The sequence below is a fragment of the Ursus arctos genome, unplaced genomic scaffold, assembly GCF_023065955.2.
Source record: "Ursus arctos isolate Adak ecotype North America unplaced genomic scaffold, UrsArc2.0 scaffold_11, whole genome shotgun sequence".
Lineage (NCBI taxonomy): Eukaryota > Metazoa > Chordata > Mammalia > Carnivora > Ursidae > Ursus > Ursus arctos.
Genome location: NW_026622775.1, coordinates 938274 through 962119, shown reverse-complemented (window position 1 = coordinate 962119; position 23846 = coordinate 938274). Strand labels below are relative to the sequence as shown.

Below are 23846 nucleotides of genomic sequence, written 5' to 3'. Positions count from 1 at the left end.
GGGAAAAAACTCAGTAAAGATTGTCATCATTATTGTTGGTACTATTTCATGCACGTACAGCAGAGAAGAAGGCTACGGTAATCCACATCTCTATCCAGCATACACATGGTTGTTTTGAACTTTCTTTTTCAGAAAATCTTTGATTCTCTTCATTCTATTTTTCTCACTTTGTTGTGGCCAAAGAAACAATCAGGGGAAAATAAATGTAATTAATTTGTTATTATCGTGAAAATAGGATAGTTGCTTGGTCAGAGTAGGGAAGCAAAGTGGAGAAACATACCTAGCCAGAGAAAGCAGAGAAAAAGCCAATAACTGTTGAACGAGAAGGGCCAGCCCAGGTCTGCTGCAAGCCAGGGGATTGCAGAACATGGGCTCAGACGTGTGAAGTACAGAAGGCAGCCCTGGAATATGATAAGCCAGGGGAGAATTTCTGGACTTAGGAATTAAGCAACAGGAAAACGCCAAAGTGTAGGAATAATTCTTAGTGAAATGAATGCTCCAGCAGCAAGTTATAAATTAAATATATTTAAATCAATGACTGTTTCCACAACTTAGTTCTGATTTCCTTGCATGTATTTGTAAGAGAGAGAGAAATGTTATAATCTAGAATTTCCATTATTCACTTTATGTTTTCCTAAATTTTAGTCTCTTAAATACAGATGATGCTTTTATTTCTAATCTATTTGCTAAGGCTAAATAAAGAGAGAGGACAAAGCTTGTTTACACAAATGAATGAGTTGTTTCCCTTATGTGCTCACTTACTAACATTAACTCACCTTCATAGTCAACCCACACATTGAACACACAGAGATACACACACCCACACACATGCACTTCAGCACATAGAAAGATATTTTAGTCACCCTTGAGTAATATACTACAACTAAGTACCTAATTTAAATCTTTGCCAGGAAGTTGGAAAGAGGAGGAAGGGCATATAATGGATTTTAGCTTTAATTTGTGAAAAATTTCTTTGCCTGTTGTAAGTCACAGTGGAGAATGGGAAAAGATCCCTCTATGAAAACTGGGTTTTGTGTGACTGACACATCCTGCATTTTTAATAACACAGACTGAAATGCATTATTCAGAATTCACTGTTGTCCGGCAATTGAGCTCTGCTGTAGATCTTCCTACTTCTCGTAAGTCTGTTGTCTGCAAAAATTCAAATTCTTTTTGTGTTTAATACTAGTAGCCAAGATAGACCTTGTCTACCTAAGTAGAATGTAGTGAACTAGCACAAGAAATTATCTTAACATATTTCAATGGATCAGGTAATTCTGAATCAATATTTAGTGTGAAATATCTCAATGAATATCTAAAAATACCTAGCCATTCTGATTTTGATTTTCGTTTGGTGAGAATAGCTTCACATTTACACAAAGGAAACATTCCATTTCAGGGGACAAAGCATAGGTATAGATGTTGCTTCTTAACAGCTGCACTAGAGCCCTTATAAAGTTTCAGAAATTCTTTCTTTTTTTTATAATCATATTTTTTTATTATATTGTGTTAGTCACCATACAGTACATCCCTGGTTTTTTATGTAAAGTTCGATGATTCATTAGTCGCATATAACACCCAGTGCACCATGCAATACGTGCCCTCCTTACTACCCATCACCAGTCTATCCCATTCCCCCACCCCCTCCCCTCTGAAGCCTTCAGTTTGTTTCAGAAATTCTTGAAGTGTGGGATGGTATATTTAAAAATGATGTTATTTATTGTATTCACCTAATAAAAAGGAATATAGTCTCAACTTTTTAAAATAAAGTATATATATTTTATAGAACCTAAACATATGTTATTAGGAGCTCAAAGACTAGAACCAGTTCAAAACCCTTCTAAAACTTATATACATACAATAAAACAATCATATAATATTTGGAGTCAGAAAAATTTTACTCAAGATCCAACTCAGCTACTTGGTACTTCCTGAGTGGGTTTAAGTCATGTGTCTGATCTGAGCATCATTTTCTTCATCCGTGGAAGAGAGGTTATAGTAACCCCTACTTCAAAGATCCTGAGATTCAGAGGAGATACTGTAATACATATGCTTTGTAAGTGATATTGTAAACCTTGTACAATAGTAAGTTTTATAATTACTGTTATTGCCTATGTTTCCATTTTTATCTCAAAATATTTGCTCCCATCACTTTAAAGCATACTTTCAAGATCAAAGTTTGCAATGATTAACTGTTAGTGACTTAGAATTCCACCCACCTTGTGTCTGATAAGTTGTTCAATCTAAACTCATATAGGAACAATGTATTAACAACAATTAAAAAATAACTGGCACAATTTAAGGTAAGTTATCTTGTATAGGCACAGCTCTTCCACCAGGATATGATCCGTAAACTGTATGCCTTTGGTATTTGATATTTAGCATTCCCACTTATTCTTATTCAAGAGTGACTCCTGTAAATTCATGATCTGGAGTAATGTAATTATTATTCTAATTCACTACAGGGTTTTGGTGAAGAATTAATGAAGTAATAAATGCAAACTGCTTAGCACAAATCTGAAGGAATCCTGATAACGTGTATCTAGAATGTGGGAATACAATCTCATGAAGTAAATGATCATAGGCTAAAACCAAGCAACTGGTCTCAAGAAATGCTAGGGAAAAAAGGACAGAGAGACTTATGAGGTTCACAGGGATGTTTAAAAGTGATTGACAGAGATCTTATGTATTTTTCTCCTTTGTATGGGACATGCTACAACAAAGAATATCTTTTCCAGGAAAATAACTATCTTCAACCATAAGGAAAACCTTCCTCTAATTTCTAATTTTGTTACTAATTAGACATCAATAGATGAAGGTGAGAAGCGGTCGACATGACAAAAAACAAGAGGAGTGAGACAGGTGGGGGAATGAAGAGGGGGAGAGAGCAGGACATAATGAGGAGGTTAGAAAAAGGGCAGTAATGTTGAGCATGTAGACACTGCATCTCTGCCCTCCATCCTCTACTCCATGTGTGAAAGATACAAAAGCAAAAGTTTCTTAAAATACCAGCCCACATTTTTAAATGTTTAATTTCTGTATATACCAATGCCCATCTCTTCACTCAGTCCATCCTCCAAAGAGCGCACACCCACCCACCCATATACCCCACATTTCCATATACTGGACTAATCTAATCCATTATTTTCAATCAAATCCTATTAAAAAATTTATAGCTAAAGTTGAAGTTTGCTGTCCTTAATATATTTCTTTTTTTTGAGCAAGCTTATATGTTTTGGAATATATATATATCTATGTAAGTAATAATAAAAATATTAAATAACTGTATTCATATATAACATAAAAATTATAATTACTTTTTTATTGCAAGTGATTGAAAGATCAAGAAATAGTAAAAAATAAGTTCAAAATGTTGAGGATGAAGGATAGTATTTTTTGCCAGTGAACATCAGATATTTTCTCAGATTTTTAACATCTCTTGCCCATGGATGCTTTTTTTTTTTTTTTTTCTTCCCATGCCAGGTTTATCCAGCAATTTGGCTTTTCTCTTCACTTCATGGTAGGAAACAAAAATTATGGGATGTTCAAAGGTGAGTAGAGTAGTTACTGATCCCTGAAATAATCAATGTTACAAATATACTGAGCTAAAAGAATGACATGTGATTTTTTCTATATCAGTTAGAAAATACTGAGATAATTCTCTTTCTCCACCATCATGATGTCTTCTCACAAGACTTTCAGGATCAAGCAATTCCTGCCCAAGAAACAAAAGCAGAATCAACCCACTCCCCAGTGGATTTGGATAAAAATTGGTAATAAAATCAGGTACAAGAGGAGACACTGGAGAAGAACCCAGCTGTATCTATAAGAGATCACACATGAGATGGCACACATATTATGCTGTATGAAGGTCACATGCTCTTATTTTATCACTCTGTAAATATCACTACTATCTGAACAATGGACATGTTTTATTGGGAAATGATTTTTCTCTGTAACTGTGCTTCTGCACCAAATATGTGAGACCTTTTGTTTGAAAAAAAAGAAAAGAAAAGAAGAAAAAGAAAAGAAAGAAAAGAAAAAAGAAAAGAAAAAGGAAAAGAAAAGAAAATACTGAGATAAATCTTCTGTTATCAAAAATAAATAAATAAATAAATAAATAAATAAATAAATAAATAAATCAGGGAAATAAATTTGTAAGCTAGATTTCCTGTCCTTTTAAACTTCAAAATAATAGCATACCACTGAATGCAGTTGCTTTCTCAGAATTACTAAAGATAGTTTTTCCCTGAGGAAATTTAGTTTGAAATCTTCCTAGTTCATAATTAACCTTTTGGTTGCATTTCCACAGAAAATCAAAATGTGTCATGCACTATTTCAGTAGTGATGTGAAGAGTATAATTAATTTGGAAAGTTCTCCCGGAGACTTTTATCTTTTTAGTTATAATATCTATTTTCTCTCTTCTCCACAAATTATTTGGATTCATTCTCCCACCCCACTCTGTAGATCATGACAACAGTTCAATAAAATTTGTAAATTTTAGGCAGAAGGCATGGAAGAAACAGAAAAAGTTTTCCCATTTATGGTAAATGTTGTATCTTGTGATATGGTCTTTATTTTGTGACACATAAAAAGAAGGCAAAAGAAAAGAACTTTATACTAAATTCTTCTGTCCCTGAAAGACATTTAGTTCATTTACATTTAGTGTAATTACTGAGAGTTCTTATATTTACTCAAACATTTGACTTGCACTTATTTTTTCTTTTGGTTTTCTCTTGATTAATCAGACATATTTTCATTCCATTTCCCATAATTAACTTGATAGTTATACATCCTCTTTATTAGTGTTCACACTAGAAATTATAATATGCATTTCTAAGTTCTTCCAGTCTAATACAAGTTATTTTTATCACATCCAGGTAATGCTAAAACTTTACAATACTTTAATTTCATTTATACTCCTCTCACCTATTTGCATTATTTTATCTTGCATTTTAATTCTACATATAATTACAATTCCACAAGATAGTCATTATTTATTTATATTACCTGCATATATACCATTTCCAGTGTTTTTCATTGCCATTTTAATTTCCATGATTCTATTTGGGATTATTTTTCTTCTGACTGAAGAAATATTTGTTCTCAGTATGTAAATAATATTTATTAAGATGTAATTTACTACATTAAAATACATGGGTCTTATGTACACATCAATGAGTTTTTTTAACCTTTCTTTTTGAAGTAATTATAAATCCCCTAGTATTTCAATAGATAATGCAGAAATTTCTGTGTACTCTTTGAAAGTTTCCCCAAAGGTTACAATCTACACCACTGTAGTACACCGCAGCGTTAAGAAATTGATATTGGTTTAAAATATGTGTATAGGGGCGCCTGGGTGGCTCAGTTGTTAAGCATCTGCCTTCGGCTCAGGGCGTGATCTCGGCGTTATGGGATTGAGCCCCACATCAGGCTCCTCCGCTGGGAGCCTGCTTCTTCCTCTCCCACTCCCCTGCCTGTGTTCCCTCTCTCGCTGGCTGTCTCTCTGTCAGATAAATATATAAAATCTTTAAAAAATATATGTGTATAGTTCTATATCATTTATCATAAGTACTGATTTGTGTAACCAGCACCACAATCAAGATACAGAACTATCCCATCACCACAGAGATCTCTTTATAGTGATATTCACTTATCTCCCTAACCTCTGACAACTACTAATCTGTTCTGTCTCTATATTTTGACATTTTTAAAATACTGCATAATGAAATCATTATAAGAATTATTATAAGACCTCTGATATTTTTCACTCAGAGTAATGTTGTTGAGATGTCTTCAAGTTATTTGTATGTATGTATCAACAGTTTATTCTTTTTTATTGCTAAATAGTATTTCATTTTATAGATCTATCACAGTTTCTTTAACCATTTCTTTATTGTAGGACATTTTGGTTTTTCTATGTTTCACAATAACAAATAGTGCTGCCATAATAATTTGGTACACATTTTTTGGGTATAGATATAAGCTTTTGTGTATCTAGGATAATTGTGATTGCTGAGTTCCATGAAAAGCGTATGTTTAATTCTTTAAGAAAGTGCCAAAAACTATTTTCCAGAGTGGTTCCACAGTATTGCATTCCCACCAGCAATATGTGAAAGATCCAGTTTCTCCATATCCTTCAGCATTTAATATTTTTTAAATTTTTTAAAAAGTTTATTTATGTGAGAGAGAGAGAGAAAGCATGAGTGGGGGGTGGGGCATGGGCAGAAGGAGAAGAAGGCTCTCTGGGATCATGACCTGAGCCAAAGGCAGAAGCTTAACAGACTGAACCACCCAGGCTCCCCAGCATTTGCTATTTTAATGTAAAAAACTTTTTTAGTTGTTTTAATAGGTACACAATGATAGCTTATCATGGTCTTAATTTGCATTTCCCCAGTGGTTTGTGATGATAAACATATTTTTATGTGTTTATTGGCCATCTATTGCCTCTTTGGTAAAGATATGTTCATGTCTTTGTTTTCAAATTGGAATTTTTCCTAATACTGAGTATTGGGAATTCCTTATCATCTAGACATGAGTCTTTTCATAGTTATGTTGTTTGCAACTATTTCTCCCAGTCTGTAGGTGGTCTTTTAATCCTTTTTATAAGATTTTCCACAGAGAAAAAGGCTTTATTTTGACAGTCTAATTTTTCCATTTTTTCCTTTACTGGATTATGTTTTGGTGTCATGTCTAAAATATCTTCACCAAATAACCACCACTGTAATAAACAGCAAATCTCACTTCCAAAGTTGTTAAATTATATTATTCGAAATTTCCAGTTTTCATTAAAAATTATGAGATATGCAAAGAAAGTATGGACCCATATACAAAAGGGAAAAAAAAATCAATGAATAAAAACTGTCCCTAAGTAAGCTCAGATGACCCAGAAAGCTAAGGCAATATTCAAGAAGAACATAAAGTTAAAGACTTACAGTATCACATAATAGATCTTACTAAAAAAATTAGAATAACCAATATCAGCATGGCATTGTTGCAAAGATAGGAAGTTACAAAGTGAAATACAATAATCTAGAAATGGACCCACAGATAATCACTCCTAGGCATATAACAGACACCACTGGGGCTGAGTAAGGAAGGGAGGATTTTTCTAAATGGTGCTGGGTGAATTAAATATTTATAAGGGAATAAATGAACTTTGACACTATTTAAATATACAAAATAAATTTGGGATGGATCATAAACCTAAAAATGAAAACTAAGCAATCAAACTTAGAGAGGTCTTTAAGACAGGTAAAGAACACTTAAACCAAAAAAGGAAAGATTGATATTAAAGAATTTCTGTTTATCAAGAGACACCATTAAGAAATGAATGCATCATACAGACTAGTAGAGGTATCTGATACACTTATATATTCAATAAATGGCTCATTCCATTATGTGTAAAACACTTAACAACACTGCTTGGTGTGTAGTAAGTATAATAAATGACCTGATCATTATCAACTTAACTTTCTATTCTATTATTTTGTCACTCTTTCAAAACAGACAGAAGCCCAACTCACATATCCCTTGTCAGAGGTCTTACATAAGTAACATAAGATTTCTACATAGACAACACCCTTCCCCAGTTTTATTTCATGTTATTTCCATATACACTCAGCATTATGGTTCTGCCTCCTCTCAAATACTCCATCAAAGATTTCCATACCACTCAAAAGGCCTTCTGGCCATTTGTGCTGAATACTGTTGTCACTTTGGTGGCACTGCTCCTGTCTAAAGTTGAGTGCTACAGATTTAGGTTAGAGTTGGCCAAAAGAGCAACTCACATGAGACGTGGAAGGAGGAAGGGCAGCAGAAGCCATTACTGTCAGACGTTTGGGTCGTCACAAACATAACCAACAGGACCAGATGTGTCCATAAGTACCTCATTTTCTCTCATCTTCCTGTTTTCTTCTGTCCTACTCCTCATCCAGTTCATCTTCCAGGTGGGCAGGAGTGGAACCATGATGCTTGTCAAAAGTCACATAGTAAATGGCTAAGCCAGGATTTGAATCCAGGTAGCCAAGTGTCAGGATTTATGTGTTAACAATGATGATAATCTGTCTGATGGAAAAAGGCAAAGGATATTGCAAAAGAAGAAACTGTATGGGGTAACAGCTTAGATATAAGCAGGTAAATCAGCCAGCAGGATAATAAATGGACGGATTTTGTTTCATATTGAGAAATTCATAGACAACTTGAAAATAAAGAGAATTTCTATAAAATTTTTAAAAGAAGTTGAACACACACAGATTTCTGAGCTTAAAATGTGCTTTTTGGTGGGGCGCCTGGGTGGCACAGCGGTTAAGCATCTGCCTTCGGCTCAGGGCGTGATCCCGGCGTTCTGGGATCGAGCCCCACATCAGGCTCCTCCGCTATGAGCCTGCTTCTTCCTCTCCCCATCCCCCTGCTTGTGTTCCCTCTCTCGCTGGCTGTCTCTCTCTCTGTCGAATAAATAAATAAAATCTTTAAAAAAAAATGTGCTTTTTGGAGCCACTGGATGGCTCAATCAGTTAAGAGATCAGCTCTTGATTTCAGCTCAGGTCATGATCTCAGGGTCATGGGATCAAGCCCTGCATCAGGATCTGCACTCAGTGCAGAGTCTGCTTGTCCCTCTCCCTCTGCTCCTCCCCTCCTCTAAAAGAATAAAAACTTTTTTTAAAAAAATGTGTTTCTCATGATGAAATTATAAGAATTAACTGTGATGCAAAGAAATAGAAAAACAGGAAATATCATTAGGGCATATGTTCATGTAAAATTCAGCAGAGAGAACATTAAGATGGATTCTTAAGGAAGAAGTCACAATATTTGATTACCTATTCAAGACCTTAGATTTTTCATATCCTTAAACCTTTGAAAATGTATGTGCATTCTAATCCTATTAACTCGAACCTATCCCTTATCCCTGGATTCAAAATCAACTTCAAATATGAGCTCCTTCATGAAGTCTTTTCTTCCTCCATTCAGTAAATTTAGGCATTCTTTCTTCTGGGTTTTCACAGAAAGTACTTTGTTCACACTTCTAACTTAGTGGGTATCATTATATTGACATTATCTGTAAATGTGTGCAATGGATTCTGTAGTGCACTGTTTGGATATCCCTCCAGGACTGAGACATTTATTCTTCTAGCTGGGGGAAGGTTTGGATGTTGACAATTTACAACTGTCTCCCTCTCCAAGAATTGCTCTCAGCTGAATGAAACTCTCTCACCCTCTTCCCCAAGGATTCTCACATTTAATAACTATTTAATGCAAAAGTACAATGGCCTGGCCCATTTGCCCCAAATGGTGATAATTCTGAAGGGGCATCGAAGCTTCAGGACACCCTGGGGACTGACTGAGTTTGCTGTAGCAACTGCTCTATAGTTTGAGTTCATCTTCTGTCCAATGCTGCTTCCTAGTTGTTGCAACCAGAGGACTCGCTAATAAATCTGATGCATACAAACTGCTAGTTTCCTGAAGAAACAAACTGAACAATATGTCTGTCTGTACATTAGACTCTTTATTTTTTAGAGAGAAAAGACAATTTCCTTTTTTCTGTGGAATAACTCATATATAGCTAACATTTTGGGTTCCTGCTATGGATTAGACACTATGATCTATTATTCTTATTAAAATTCTTAAGACACGTAGCACCATATTGCAGTGATGCTGAGATCCACTGGTTATAAGATGCTTCATCAATTTGTAACAGTTATTAAGAATGAAACATGATTATATAACAGATCGCAGCATATCTCTATAAGTTACATAAAAATACGCACTTTTATTTTTAATTTTGATTTTTTAAATTTGAATCCTTCTTAACTGTCATTATAAAAAATTTTATGAATGTGTTCCACTCTTTGGAATCATCAGTGATACACTGATTTTCATAATTCAGTCATATGATTTTGACAGATTTAGCACCTTTCAGATTCACACCAAATTCATAAGCATATTTTAAATACAGGGAGTTTTACTGAAATTTTTTATGTAGTAAGACTCATACAATTGGTTCTTAATAGAAATTGTGCTTTCCTGAAATTTAACACTGCATTGGGAAATTCAGATTACTTACACTGGATCGATGACTGAATCAATTAATATGAAACTAAGGAATTCAAGACAAAATGCCCTGCAAACATATTTTAGACCAAGGCATGTGATGCTTAAACTCAAATCCCTATAGTGTTAAAGGAAAATAAAGTCATGGATTGCTAGAAAATTGACACTAGTCTGGTGATACAAAGAAGAAAACAAAGGGTGATAAGTTAAATATAGTTTTTGAAACACTGAGAAAAATGGACTGAATCAAAAATAACTTGGCAGGCTAAATAGAATTGTATGGACTAAGGAATATTGAGATCTACTTTCAAGTTTATGTATATTAAATTCAAAACTATGAAAATTAGCACATTCACTTGGAAACTTTGTAGGTCAGGGAACTTCTATTAGTATATTTTAAAAATGCGTTGGTCATACCTGAAAGAAAAAACAAACAATCATCAGAGACTCCTATAGCTTCACCTCTGGGGATTTAAAAGTTAGCTATTCCAGCAAGAAATGCATGGACAAGCATCCTTAGGCAATGACTTGTTTCAAACTGTGACAGATTATATTGCTGGCATTAATCAGGCATGTGTATCATGATGCCCTGCACAACTGCTTAAGGCCATGAAGCTTTATTTAGAAAATATAAATGTACATTTAGTTGGTATATTTATTTTTTACTTGTTTAAATGCTTACAACTAAAGGGACATAGTCTCCTAGTGGAACCATTTTACTATCTTAACTCAAATTTTAGTAATGATCTTTTTAGAAGATGATTTATGATTCTTGAGACTTCAATGAAAATAGTCTTGTAATCTTATCCAACCTTATTCATAAACTTTGGATTCAAAATCAATCTAGACATTTCCTAGGTAAGAGTACTTGATAATATTTATCAGGATTCTTTGCATGGTCAGGAATATTGCACAAGAACCATGTGTGTCCTTGGTATGAGAAATGATGTTGTGAAAAAAAGAATTATCTAGAGATTATTGTTATTTACCACTATTCACATCTTCAATTAATTAATTTGTTTTTTAAAGATTTGTAATTTATTTATTTGAGAGAGAGAGCACAATGGGGGAGAGGAACAGAGAAAAGAGAGGAAGAGAGAAGAAGACTCCCTGCTGAGCAAGGAGTCCCATGTGGGGTTCGATCCCAGGACCCCGAGATCATGACCTGAGCCAAAGGCAGATGCTTACTGAGCCACCCAAGCACCCCTCATATCTTTTATTTAAATAAATTAAAATATGAACTCATGGAAAACAGAACTATTTCTATATAATTACATATGAATTAATTCAGCAAAGTATAAAGTAGCCTAATCAATAAAACAATATCATTTCTAACTTTTATCAGGATACACACTCTTAGTAAAGTATGAGAGTTCCGTGAGTTGAATCTATATATCTGAAACTATCTGCTTGATTTCAGGAGATAGTTTAATGAACAGACAAGTGCAAGCTAGTGGACAAGTGAAGAAAACAAAAAAGACATTCAATTCCTGTTAGACTTGGATAAGGAGGAACAGCTATCTGATTTTATGGTTTTAAGTAATGATTCAAAGTTCATTTTATCAAAAAGATTCTAGGGTATAAAATTAATATTTAAAAACAGACCCTGAACAAAACTAAATTTGAATAAATTATTTCCCTAGAAATAATGGGAGTGGGACTCATTGCAAGGCATTTAGTGGTTCTGGCATCCACATACCCCTTTATATCATGAGGAAGAAGCACGCTGCTTTGTATGCTTAATCACCATGTCATACAAGTAAGGAAATCATCATCATCATCACATCATCATCAACGACAACATAGCAGTAAAGTCACTCCATAAAGAAGCATTCCCAAAAGTCAAATAATAACTTCCAGAGGCTCAAGAAAACATCTTGAATCTTTCAACTTTATTCTCCTTTAATGCTGACTTAACAGACATGAGGAGACTCTTCACCAATATTATATAGTGTTCATAAATAACCTCATTCTCCGGGAGAACCTCAAGGATATTGTAGGACCCAAATGCAGTAGCACTATGTGAGAAAGCACTGCCATAATGATAACTGGACATGGGCTCCTGGGCGGCTCAGTCCGTTAAGTGTCTGACTCTTGATACCAGCTCAGGTCACGATCTCAGGGTTGTGAGGTCCTGCCCCACACTGGGCTCCATCAGGCTGCAGCCTGCTTAAGATTCTTTCTCTCTCTCTCCCTTTAACCCTCCCCCACCTCTAAAACAATGATAACTGGACAATCATAGACCTTCTGCATATTAACCAATATACTTCTATATAATCCATTGCCCCCAAAAATTGCAACAGAAATTAGATAGCTCAATTAAACTTTTTATTTTGATGTAATTGTAGATTCACAGGCAGTTGCAAGAACTAATACAGAGGAATCTCATGTATCCTTTACTAGGTTTATCCCAATGGTAAATTTTGTAAACCTAATGTAAAATTTCACAACCAGAATATTGACACTGATATAATCAAGATACAATTTATTTTTCTGAAAGGGCCCTTCAGGTTGGTCTTTTAAAACCAAACCCACTTCTGTCCTATCCCTAACCCCCCATTAACTTTTGGCAACCAATAATCTGTTTTTTATTTCTATAATTTTGTCATTTAAAAAATGTTGCATAAATTAAATCATACAGTCTGCAATCTTTTGAGATTGGCTTCCCCCACAGCCTAATCTCTGGAAGTCCATCCAGGTTGTTGGGTATATCAATAGCTCTTTCCCTCTCATTTGTATTCCATGGCACGGATAGAACTCACTTGGTTGAACCACTCACCCGCTGAAAGCCGTCTGTCTTTTTTCCTTTTTTTTTTTTTCTTAGCAATTATGAATAAAAATGCTATTAGATGTTCATGTACTGGTATTTGTGTGAACTTCAGTTTTAATTTTCCTAGGATAAATGCTCAAGAGTTCAGTTGCTGGGTTGTATGGTAGTTGCTTGCTTTAAGAAAGAGTAAAAGTGTTTTACAGAAAGACTACCATTTTTATTCCCACCTGAAACGTATGAGTGCTCAAACTTCTCCACATCTTCACTAGCCTTTGGTATTGTTACTACTTATTGTAGTCATTTATAGGTGTGTAGTGATAGTTTACTTTTTAGTTTATAATTATAGTTTATGTTTGCATTTTTGTAATGGTTAATGATGTTGAATAACTTTTTTTTTTCTTTTAAGTAGTCTCCCCACCAACCATGGAGCCCAACGCAGGGTCTCAACTCATGACCCTGAGATCAAGACCCGAGCTGAGATCAAGGGTCTGACACTCAACTGACTGAGCCACGCAGGCACCCCTAATGGAGGATAGTCGAAAGAAAGGCAGGCAGGAGCAAGGGGTCCCTGTCCTAAGAGGGTACTACTCTTAAAAGAAAAAAGATCCCATCCTATTCTACACCACCCTGAAAGGAGCCCTCCACCCTTTTCCACATAAACAACTACCTGGTACATAGATGAGCACATGGAAAAAACCTGATTGGGTGATAGGTGCATGGAGGGTTAATAAGATTAAAACAGCCCATCAACAATCTCATAAAAATCCCCTAAATTTAAATGTCAAAGCAGCAACCCTCTCAGGTCCCCTGCCTCTTCAGAAGCTTTGTACTCCCACTCAATAAACTTTGCTTTGCTGCCCACCACTCTTCCTCTGGTCTACCTCTTCATTCTTCCAAGTGTGTTGACCAAGAACCACAGGCACTAAAAGAGAAATCCTGAAACACCCCGATGTTGAATAACTTTTTGTGTGACATCTGAATATTCTTTTTTTAAAGATTTATTTATTTATTCAAGAGAAAGAATAGACATGAGGGAGGGGCAGAGAGAGAGCAGAATCCTGAAGTAGCCTCCTCGCTGAGCATGAAGCCCAATACCAGCTAGATCTTACTACCCCAAGATCATGACCTAAGCTGAAATCAAAAGTTGGATGCTCAACCGAATGAGCCACCCAGGCACCCCCTGAATATTCTCTTCGTGAAATGTTTTCACTTCCTCTGCTTATTTCTAATTGAATTATTATTATCAATGTTTAATGCTGAGTTTTGAAAGTTCTTTATGTATTCTGGATACTCAGTCTTGGCTGGATCATAGTCTACAAATATTTTCTCATATTTTATAGCTTATCTTTTCACCTTCTTCACATGGTCTTTCTCAGAGTGAAAGTTTTTTATTTTGATGAGATCCAGTTGATCAATTTTTCCTTTATGGGCTGTGTTTTTGGTGTATAAAGAGTAACTTCCTACTGGAGAAATCTGACAAACCTTATCCCAGCCAGTTTATCAAAGTCAGCATCAACGCATTGATAGTAATGTTGATAATCCTGTGATGAAAATACTTTATCACTGTGGTTCCTTTCCTCAAAAAAACCCACCCAGATCTCATCATGAGAAAAACAGCTGGCAAATCCCAGCTGAGGGATGTTCCTCAAAATACCTGTCAAGGTCATCCAAACAAGAGAGACTGAGAGATTATCACAGCCAAGGGACGCCTGAAGAGACATGACTACTGAATGTATGGTATCCTGGGTAGGATTATGGAACAGAAAAAGTACATTAGGTAAAAATGAAGAGATATGAAAAATATGAATAAAGCATGGACTTTCGTTAATATAATTGATCGATATGGGCCCATTAGCTATAGCAAATGTACCATACTAAGGTAAGGTATTCATGATAGGGAATTTTAGGTGTGGGTTATGAGAACTCCCTAGATTGTCTTCACAATAATATCTGTAAATGTTAAACTTTCTAATATAAAAACTTTATTTAAAAAAATACATATTTTTTCCCTAACTTTGTCCACTGAAAATGTCTAGAAACAATGAACAACCCAATAACAAGAATCACCCTAGTGCCCAGTGGGGCATAGGTTACAGATAAAAAGAATGTGGCTTTTTTGTTTGTTTGGTTTGTTTTGTTGGCTGTGTTTTGATAATTCTTAAAGCTGTGTGATAAATAAATCAAATTCCCTTTATTATTTTCCGCATCTTTTATGTGTTTGAAAATTGCAAATTTAAGAATTCCTTAAAATAGCAATATTGCTTAATGAGTATTGCCTTTCGTGACCTGAGATTGGTTATAACTGCAGAAGCGATATCACCAGCACATTAAGCAGGCATAGCCACTAGCAACCACACATCTCCCAGCCTGTTGGAGAAACCAGCCAGGCTCTCTTAGAGCCAAGGAATTGTGAAACAAATTTATTTTAGCTAATGAAATATCATAATCACAATAATTTTCAAGAAAACTATTATACTCAGGGAGGTACTAAAGCCTGCTTCTCCTATGAGATGGTTTTCTTGGTTAGTTTTTTATAGAAGAATCTTCAAAAATGATGTCTACCTTTCTATTCTGTAGTCAAAAGTTTACTTTCTGTGGACAAAATATGTAAGTACAGCAAGCTGTTTAAAAATATAAACACAGATGGTTCCAGGCACAAGATAGGCAAATTGTGTTTTCATTTCCATCCTAGTAGCTAGGTATAAATATGTACGTCGTGGCCAGAGACTACGGTGACCGAAGGCTGGAGTCAAGATGGAGTTGCTCAGCACCCTGTAAGTGTCAAAGTTTCTCACTGACTCTTTTCCCAAGGCCCCGGCTTCTTTCCTCCTATTGCCTCATATTTGACTCGGATTTTAAGGTTATTCACTTTTTCTGAGTTTTCTTAGTTTCATTTTTGAATATTCATATATATGGATAAGCTGAGAGGGTATATTGATCCTTCGATTTTACATATTATCAATGCCAATTAATCATTTTCATCTATAACCCCTGCCACAGTGGGCATTAAGATACTTGTTGATATGATTTGGTCATTTAGATCTTTTCAGTGATCGGAACTAGGAAATATTTTCAGCCTAAAACTTCTACACATAAGCCTGGGGGGAAAATTTAATGAGACACAGTGATGGGGTTGGACATCAGGAAAATTTCGTGAGAAAAGGAGCTCCCACTGCACACTATTAAATGCTATTCTTTCAAGGAAGTGCCACTCTGAAAAAAAATCCTGTCTCTTATTTCACATTTAATGTCATATTGCCTCTGTTAGGTTTCCTACCTGGTGCTTTCTGTTTTGTTTTGTTTTGTTTTTAGTATTTATGCTCAAAATGCAATTTTCAAAAAAAGAAAAAAAGCAAACAAGAATACAAATGAATTTAAAAAAATAGCTGGCAAGAATACAAACAAATCCCTCCATCTCAACCAGCACATGCTTTCAATGTCAGATATGCCTTTTGCATGGGGCTCTTCATATGTAAAGAAGACCTATGAGGTCAGATAGTACAGATTTTCTATTTTTCACATCACTGAACTAACAAAATTGCAGATTCCCATTTCATTAACATGTTAGAGAAAAAACACCCTCTTTTCTGTTCATTGTATTTTCATAAGGATTGCCTTTTCTTTTGTACTTCACTGAAATATGAAAACAGTGTTCCTGGACCAAGTCACTATATGGAGCATGCAAGCACGCAAACCCTAGTATAGTGTGAAATGAAATGATGAAAATGCATTATAATCCCCTCATTGTAATGCAAACCTATAAATGAACATTACACAAACAAAACCTAGCAAATTTGTAGAATAAGGGTAGTTGTATGTATTTCTACATATTTTTGTTGTTTACATGCCTGATGATTTTTCCCTTATATGCTTGGACTAAGCGTTTTATGTGTATAAAATTATTAGGCATCTATTATTCCAAATCCTGTCTTTGGAATGGAAGTCTTCAATTACATATAAAACTGTCATTTCCTAAAACATTAATTTCCTAAAACATATTAAAATTCACAAACAGTGACCCCACTGAATTGGAAACTGAAATTGAAAATTAGCCATTCGGAGTCCCTCAGGGCACCAAACCATCAGGTAGAGAAAGGGTTGCTGTATCGGTTGCAGCAAGTTTTTCTAATTACAAAGGAGAAATTTGATTGTGGCTATCTGATATGGATTTGGAGGAATCTGTCCATCTTTTCAGAATCCAGGAGTTTTCCTAGGGCAACTCTTAGATTTTCATTTTACAATAAACATATTTAATGACAGGTCTTCCAAAGATGTAGGCTTGGGGGTTCACTAGCCACCAGCTCCAGCTGAAAGCAAAGGGAACATGGAATTAGTGATGGAAACAGAGTTTTTTAAATACCAATCTGGTCTCATAACCAGTTACAGAAATTATGGCTAAAGCCGCAACAGATATTTTCTTTCTGTATTATCATGTACACATGCATACTTTAACCATGGTCTTATGCTTTTCTCTCTCATATTATTTTTCGGTGGTGAACAACTTTAAAACTTAGCTTTTCTACTATATGATGTTAACATTGAATTGTGACTGAACTAAAACAAGTGTTACTATCACAAACATGAATTTTGGGATTTTGTGCCTTCAGTTTTTGAGGAGAGATGAATGTCTTCATTTATATTAAAATTGGCTGTACCTTATCACCAAATTGATGTTGTTGTTGCTAGAAGGAAATAATCGTTATCTATTTTTATTACTCTTAAGCTCAAATGTGAAAGAGGATATCTTGACCTCTAAAAAGTGTGTCACATGCTAAGTACCGGCTTCACAAAGTCTCCTCTAAGAGGTCCACATGCTATCCACATGGCCTTTTCTCTAGTTTCCTCAGTGCCAGGAATGGTAACCCCTCGCAGTAACTCTTCTGTGAGTTTCTTCAGCCTTTATTTATGGTTCTTGCACCATCCAACAACATGGTGACCAATTTTCTATATTAAATCCCTTGTGTTTAAAATTCATGGCTGGTTTCTATTTTCCTAATTGGTCCCTGACAAATACACTCACGTTGTTGAAAATTCTCTCTAAAATATTTTAGTAAAATTCCCTGCCTTTAACTATAACCTTGGGCATATTGATAAATTGTATTTTTAACAAGGCCAGATACAAATGTATTAAATGAATATTTATCTTCTAGTCATCCAATTATGCTAAAATTGCTCAGTATTCTAAAAAGATCCTTACGTAGAAGTGCCCCTAGAATAACTCCTGGAGTAATAAAACCATTAGGTCCTTTTTAACCAAAAATTATGTTACCCAATTTATCTATCTTCCTTTATTCACTATATTTGACTGCAAATCAGTTTTGTTACTTTCCCCATCGCCCAAATCTCTCTCTGTAAAGGATAAAGGAGGAAATAATTTCGCAGCATACCAACGTTACCATTTTGAAGATAGTGCAAGTTGTGCATGTGTGTGTGTGTGTGCATCTCGGTGCTCCTTCTCACTTACAGTTGTAAATTAAAGTTGGAATTTAAAATCAAAATGCATTCTACATAACTTCCATTATTAGAGATTCTCACTGTGAACATCCCCTTACATCCACACAGGGACCTTCAAAGCGTTCAGACAACTTCTATAACTCTTCTCTTCTTTAGATTAAGCATTTTTTAACTTCTTTTTTTATAAAGAATTTTTTATTGTGGCAAAATATATAAAACATAAAATTTGGCCATTTGAAGTATACAATTCAATGGCACTAATTACATGCACAGTATTGTGAAACCATCACCGCTATTTCTAAAACTTTTTCTTCACGCTAAACAGAAACTACAACAATAAAGCAATAACTCTCTATTTCCTCCTCTTTCCAGATCTTGGTAATCTTTCTAATTTACTTTCCTTCTTATCTACCCCTAATCTACTTTTTAGCTCTATGAGTTTGCCTATTTCAGATACTTCATTTAAGTGAAATCATACAATATTTGTCTTTTTGTATCTGGCTAATTTCATTTTACATGTTTCCAAGTTTATCCATGTTGTGACATATATCAGTACTTCCTACATTTTTATGGCTGAAAAATATTCTATTATATATATCATCATTGGTTCATCCATTCATGCATTGATGGACCCTTGGGTTGTTTCTACCATGTGGTTATTGTGAGTAATGCTTCATTAGACATTGATAACAAGAATCTTTTGAGTTCCTATTTTCAATTCTTTAAATATATACCTATATTAGAATGTAAACAGAATGAAGATGAAAGATGGAAACATTTATGTTTCATATAAAATTTAAAAGAAAGATTGTTTAGATACATTATTATGAGAAAAGTAGATGTCAAGGCAAAAAAAATTACATAAAGACTGATGCTAAAAATTTTTGAAGTTGAAATTCATCAGAAAGATGTAATAATCCTTAATTTGTACAACCCAATAGCACAATCCTTAAAAAGGTTTAAATCAATGTGGCAAAGCTAAAAGGAAAAGTAGACAAATCTACAATCATAGTGAAAGTTTTACCTGCAACTCTCAATGACATTGAGAATCTTTGCATGTAATTCTTAATAAGCATTGAATCTTAATTGCTTTGGGTTTTGTATTGCATTTAAGAACATTAAGACTTCTGTTCTATGAACATGGGATGTCTTTCCATTCACTTGGTTTTCCTTTAATTTCTTTTAGCAATATTGTGTACTTTTCAGTGTAGTATTCAGTCTTTCACCTCCTTAGTTGAATTTATTCTTAGGTTTTTTATTATTTTAAATGCTGTTGTAAATAAAATAGGTTTTTTTTAAAAAAGACTTATTTATTTATTTTGGAGAGAGAGAGCACATGTGAACATGAGTTGGGGGAGGGGGACAGGGAGAGGGAGAGAAGGAATCTCAAGCAGATTCCCTGCTGAGCACAGAGCTCAATCCCATGACCCTGAGATCATGACCTCAGGTGAAATCAAGAGTTGGACGCTCAATGGACTGAGCCATCCAGGAACCCCTAAATAAAAAAGTTTTTAAAATTTTCTTCTCAGATTGTTCTTTGCCAGTGGATAGGAAAAGAACAGATTTTTATGTGTTGATCTTATATCCTTCAACTTTGGGGAACTTCTTTTATCAGTTCTATTAGCTTTTTCGGTGGATTATTTGGAATTTTCTATGTATAGTGTCATGCCATCTTTGAATAGAGAAAGTGACTTCTTTTCCAATTTAGATGCCTTTTATTTCTTTCTGTCATGCAAGTGTTCTGGCTAGAACTTCCAGTACCTTGTTGAATAGCAGTGGTGAATGCTGACATCCTTGTCTTGCTCCAGAATTTAAGGGAAAGTGTTCAGTCTTTCATCATTTAGTATGACATTAACTATGGGTTTTTCATAAAGGTCCTAAATTTATAATCTTGAAGAAATTCCCTTCTATCCCAGTGTTCTGGGTATTTTGTGGCATTAATGTGTATTGGTTTTTCTGTGTTAACTGAGATTATCATGCAGTTTTTTTCTTCTGTTCTATTAATAATGTATATTACTTTGATTTTCTTCTGTTGAAATACCTTGCATTTCTAGGCTAAATCCCACCTACTGATAGTGTATCATCCTTTGGTTTCGGTCTGCTAGTATTTCATTTAGAAATTTTTAATCTATATTCACAACAGATATTGATTTGTCTTTTCTTTACTTATAGTGCCCTTGTCTTGCTTTGGTATCAGGGTAATGATAGCCTCATAGAATGAGTTACAAAGTGCTCCCAACTCCTTGTATATTTTGAAAGAATTTGAGCATTGGTGTTAATTTTTTTATATAATGTTTGGTAGAATTTACCAGTGACACCATCTGGTCCTGGAATTTTCTTCTTTAGGAGATTTTTGATTACTAATTCAATATTTTCAGTTGTCATAGGAAGCTTCAGATTTTCTATCTCTAATTCAGTCAGTTTTTGGTAATTTCTGTGTTTCAAGGAATTTGTCCATTTTATCTAAATTATCTAATATATTGCTGTACAATTGTTCATAGCATTTCCTCATAACCTTTTTTTTATATTTCTGACTCTAAGGTCAGTAATTATGTCCACACATTCATTTATAACATTAGTTATTTGTGTCTCCTCTCATTTTTTTCTTTTTTTTCTTAGTCATTTTAGCTACAGATTTATTGATTTTGTTGATCTTTTCAAAGAATCAACTTTTGGTATCGATTCTCTTTGTTTTTCTATTCTCTGTTTTGCTTGTCTCAGCTCAAATTTTTATTATTCCCATCTTACTGCTAGTTATGGATTGATTTGCTCTTCTTTTTCTAATTTCTTAATGTGTACTGTTAGATTATTGACTTGAGATCTTCCTTCGGTTTTAATGTAAGCATTTACGATACTCTGGTTTCTCTTCAGGTCAAATACATCTTTCACCCTTCTAATGTAAGCATTTTCATCTATAAATTTCACTTTGAGCACTGTCTTTGCTGTAATCTATAAGCTTTGGTATGTTGTGTTTCCATTTCACTCATCCCAAAGTATTTTCTAAGTTTCTTATCACTTCTTCGAACCATTGGTTGTTTAATGTTTTAATCTCCACATATGTGTGAATTTTCCAGTTTTACTTCTCTTATGGATTTCTAGTTTCATTGCATTATCAAAGAAGACACTTTGTATTATTGCAATATTGTAACATCTATTGAGACTTATTTTATGGCCTAACCTATTTGTCCTAGGGAATGCTTAATGTGCAGTTGAGAAAAATATGTGGTCCACTATTGTGTTGAATGTTCTATATGGGTCTATTAGGTCTATTTGGTTTTTAGTGTTGTTTCTTCATTGGTTTTCTGTCTAAATGTTCTATCTATTATTGAAAGGGATGAATTGAAGTCTCCAACTATTATAGTAGATATGTCTATTTTTTCCCTTCAATTCTATCAATGTTTGATTCATTTATTTTGGGACCATGGTTTTTGTGCATAAATATTCATAATCATATTTTCTTGATAAATTGACCCTTTTTTCAGTATAGAATATCTTTTTCATCTCTTGTAAAGATTTGTGACTTAAGAATATTTTGTCTGATATTCCAACTCAGCTCTCTTTTGGTTACTATTTGCATAGAGTATCTTTTTTCTAGCCTTTCTAATGTGAGTTTTTGTAGATAGCATAGAATTGGATCATGCTTTTTTTTCTTTTTATTTTGCCATTCTTTGCCTTTTGATAGGGAAGTTTAATCCATTTACATTTAAGTAATTACTGATAAGAAAGTACTTACTTCTGTCATTTTGCTATTTGTTTTCTGTATGCCTTATTGTTATTTTTTTGTCCTTCATTTCCTCCATCATCAGTTTTTTTGTTTTGTTATGATAAAATTTACCATCTTAACTATACTTAAATGCAGGGTTCAGTAGTGTTAAGTATATTCATATTGTTGTGAAATATATTTCCAGAACTTTTTATCTTGCAAATCTGAAACTGTACCTAGTACACAAAATTCCTTTTTTTTTCCTCTCCCCCAGTCCCTGGTAACCAGCATTCTACTTTCTTTTTCTATGAATTTGATTACTTTAGGTACCTCATACAAGTGAAATCATATAGTATTTGTCTTTTTGTGACTGAATTATTTCACATAGCATGATGTCCTAAAAGTTTATCCATATTGTAGCCTTTTTAAGGGTGAATAATATTTCACACTCTCTCTCTATATATACACACACACCACATTTGTTTATCCATTCATCTGTCCATGGACATTTGGGTTGCTTCCACTTCTTGGATAGAGTAAACTATGCGAACTTAGTTCACAAGTTGAACCGGATTCTTTGTACTGTACCTTATCATTTCCTTTTGTGCATACTTTTTAGGTATTTTCTTAGAGGCTAATACAGTGATTACAATTAATGTCTTCAATTTGTAACAATCTGGTTTAAATTGAGACAGGTAGCTTAAATAGGATACAAAAACTGTGCCACTGAGATCTTACATCCCCCCTCTGTGTTGTTATTGTCACAAATCATGTCTTTATAGAGTTTGCTGATTTTTAGATTTACAATTATTTTTTTTTTGGCATTTATCTTTCAAAATTTTAAGAAAGAAAGACTTACTAACCAAAAATGCAAGGATCCTGGCTTTTGTATTTACTTCTTTTGTTGTCTTTACTGGAATTTTCTATTTCTTCATGTGGCTTCAAGCTATTGTCTAATGTCTTTTCATTCCAACCTGAAGAATTCCCTTTAGCATTTTTTGTCAGGACAAGAACTAGCAACAAACTCCTTCAGCTTTTAGTTTATCTGAGAATGTCCTATTCCTCACTTATTTTCAAAGAATAGTTTTGCCAGATATAGAATTCCTAATGGATTTTTTTTTTCCTTTTCTGCACTTTAAAAATATTACCCTACTCTGTTTTGATCTGTACTGTTTATAATGAGAAGTCTGGGGTTTCCCTATTAAGGATACCTTGTACATGACAAGTCACTTCTCCCTTGCTGCTTTCAATACTATCTTTGTCTTTGTCTTTTGACACTGATTACAATGTGTTTTATTGTGAAATTATTAACATGTATCTTTTTTGGAATTTGTTGAGCTCCTTGAATATGTAGATTTGTGTCTTTTATCAAAATTGGGAAGATTTGCCAGTATTTCTTTGAATATTCTTTCTGCCCCTTAGTCTCCTCTCCCTCAGGGATTCCTCTTATGCAGACGCATCCCAAAGGTCCCCTAGGCTCTGCTTACTTCTTTCCATTCTTTTTTTCCTTCTAGTTCACAGAGTGAATAATTTCAGTTGACCTATCTTTAAGTTTGCTGATTTATTTTTCTGCCTGCTCAAATCTTTTATTTAAATCCTCTAGTGAGTTTTTCATTTTATTTATTGAACCTTGTGCATCAACACAAGAATTTCTATTTAGTTTCCTTTTTAAATTTCTTTCCCTTTATTCTCTATATTTTCTGTTCATTTTAGTTTACCCATGGTTTCCTTTAACTCTTTGAGAGTCTTTAAGATAGCTCATTCTAGTTTTTGTTTACTGAGTCCAATATCTGTGCTTCTTCAGGCACATTTATCTGTGAATAGCCCACACTTGCTTTTTTCTTTGTATGGTTTATAATTTTTTTGTT

General features: G+C 34.2%; 1 protein-coding gene across 1 annotated transcript; it reads left to right on the top strand.

Moving 5' to 3' along the window:
- The first annotated feature begins 3679 nt into the window (after window positions 1-3679).
- LOC123001102 (60S ribosomal protein L39-like) lies at window positions 3680-3829 on the top strand. Its single transcript, XM_044384418.2, has one exon. It carries the CDS (start codon window positions 3680-3682, stop codon window positions 3827-3829), a length of 150 nt encoding a protein of 49 aa, XP_044240353.1.
- The last annotated feature ends 20017 nt before the right edge of the window (window positions 3830-23846 follow it).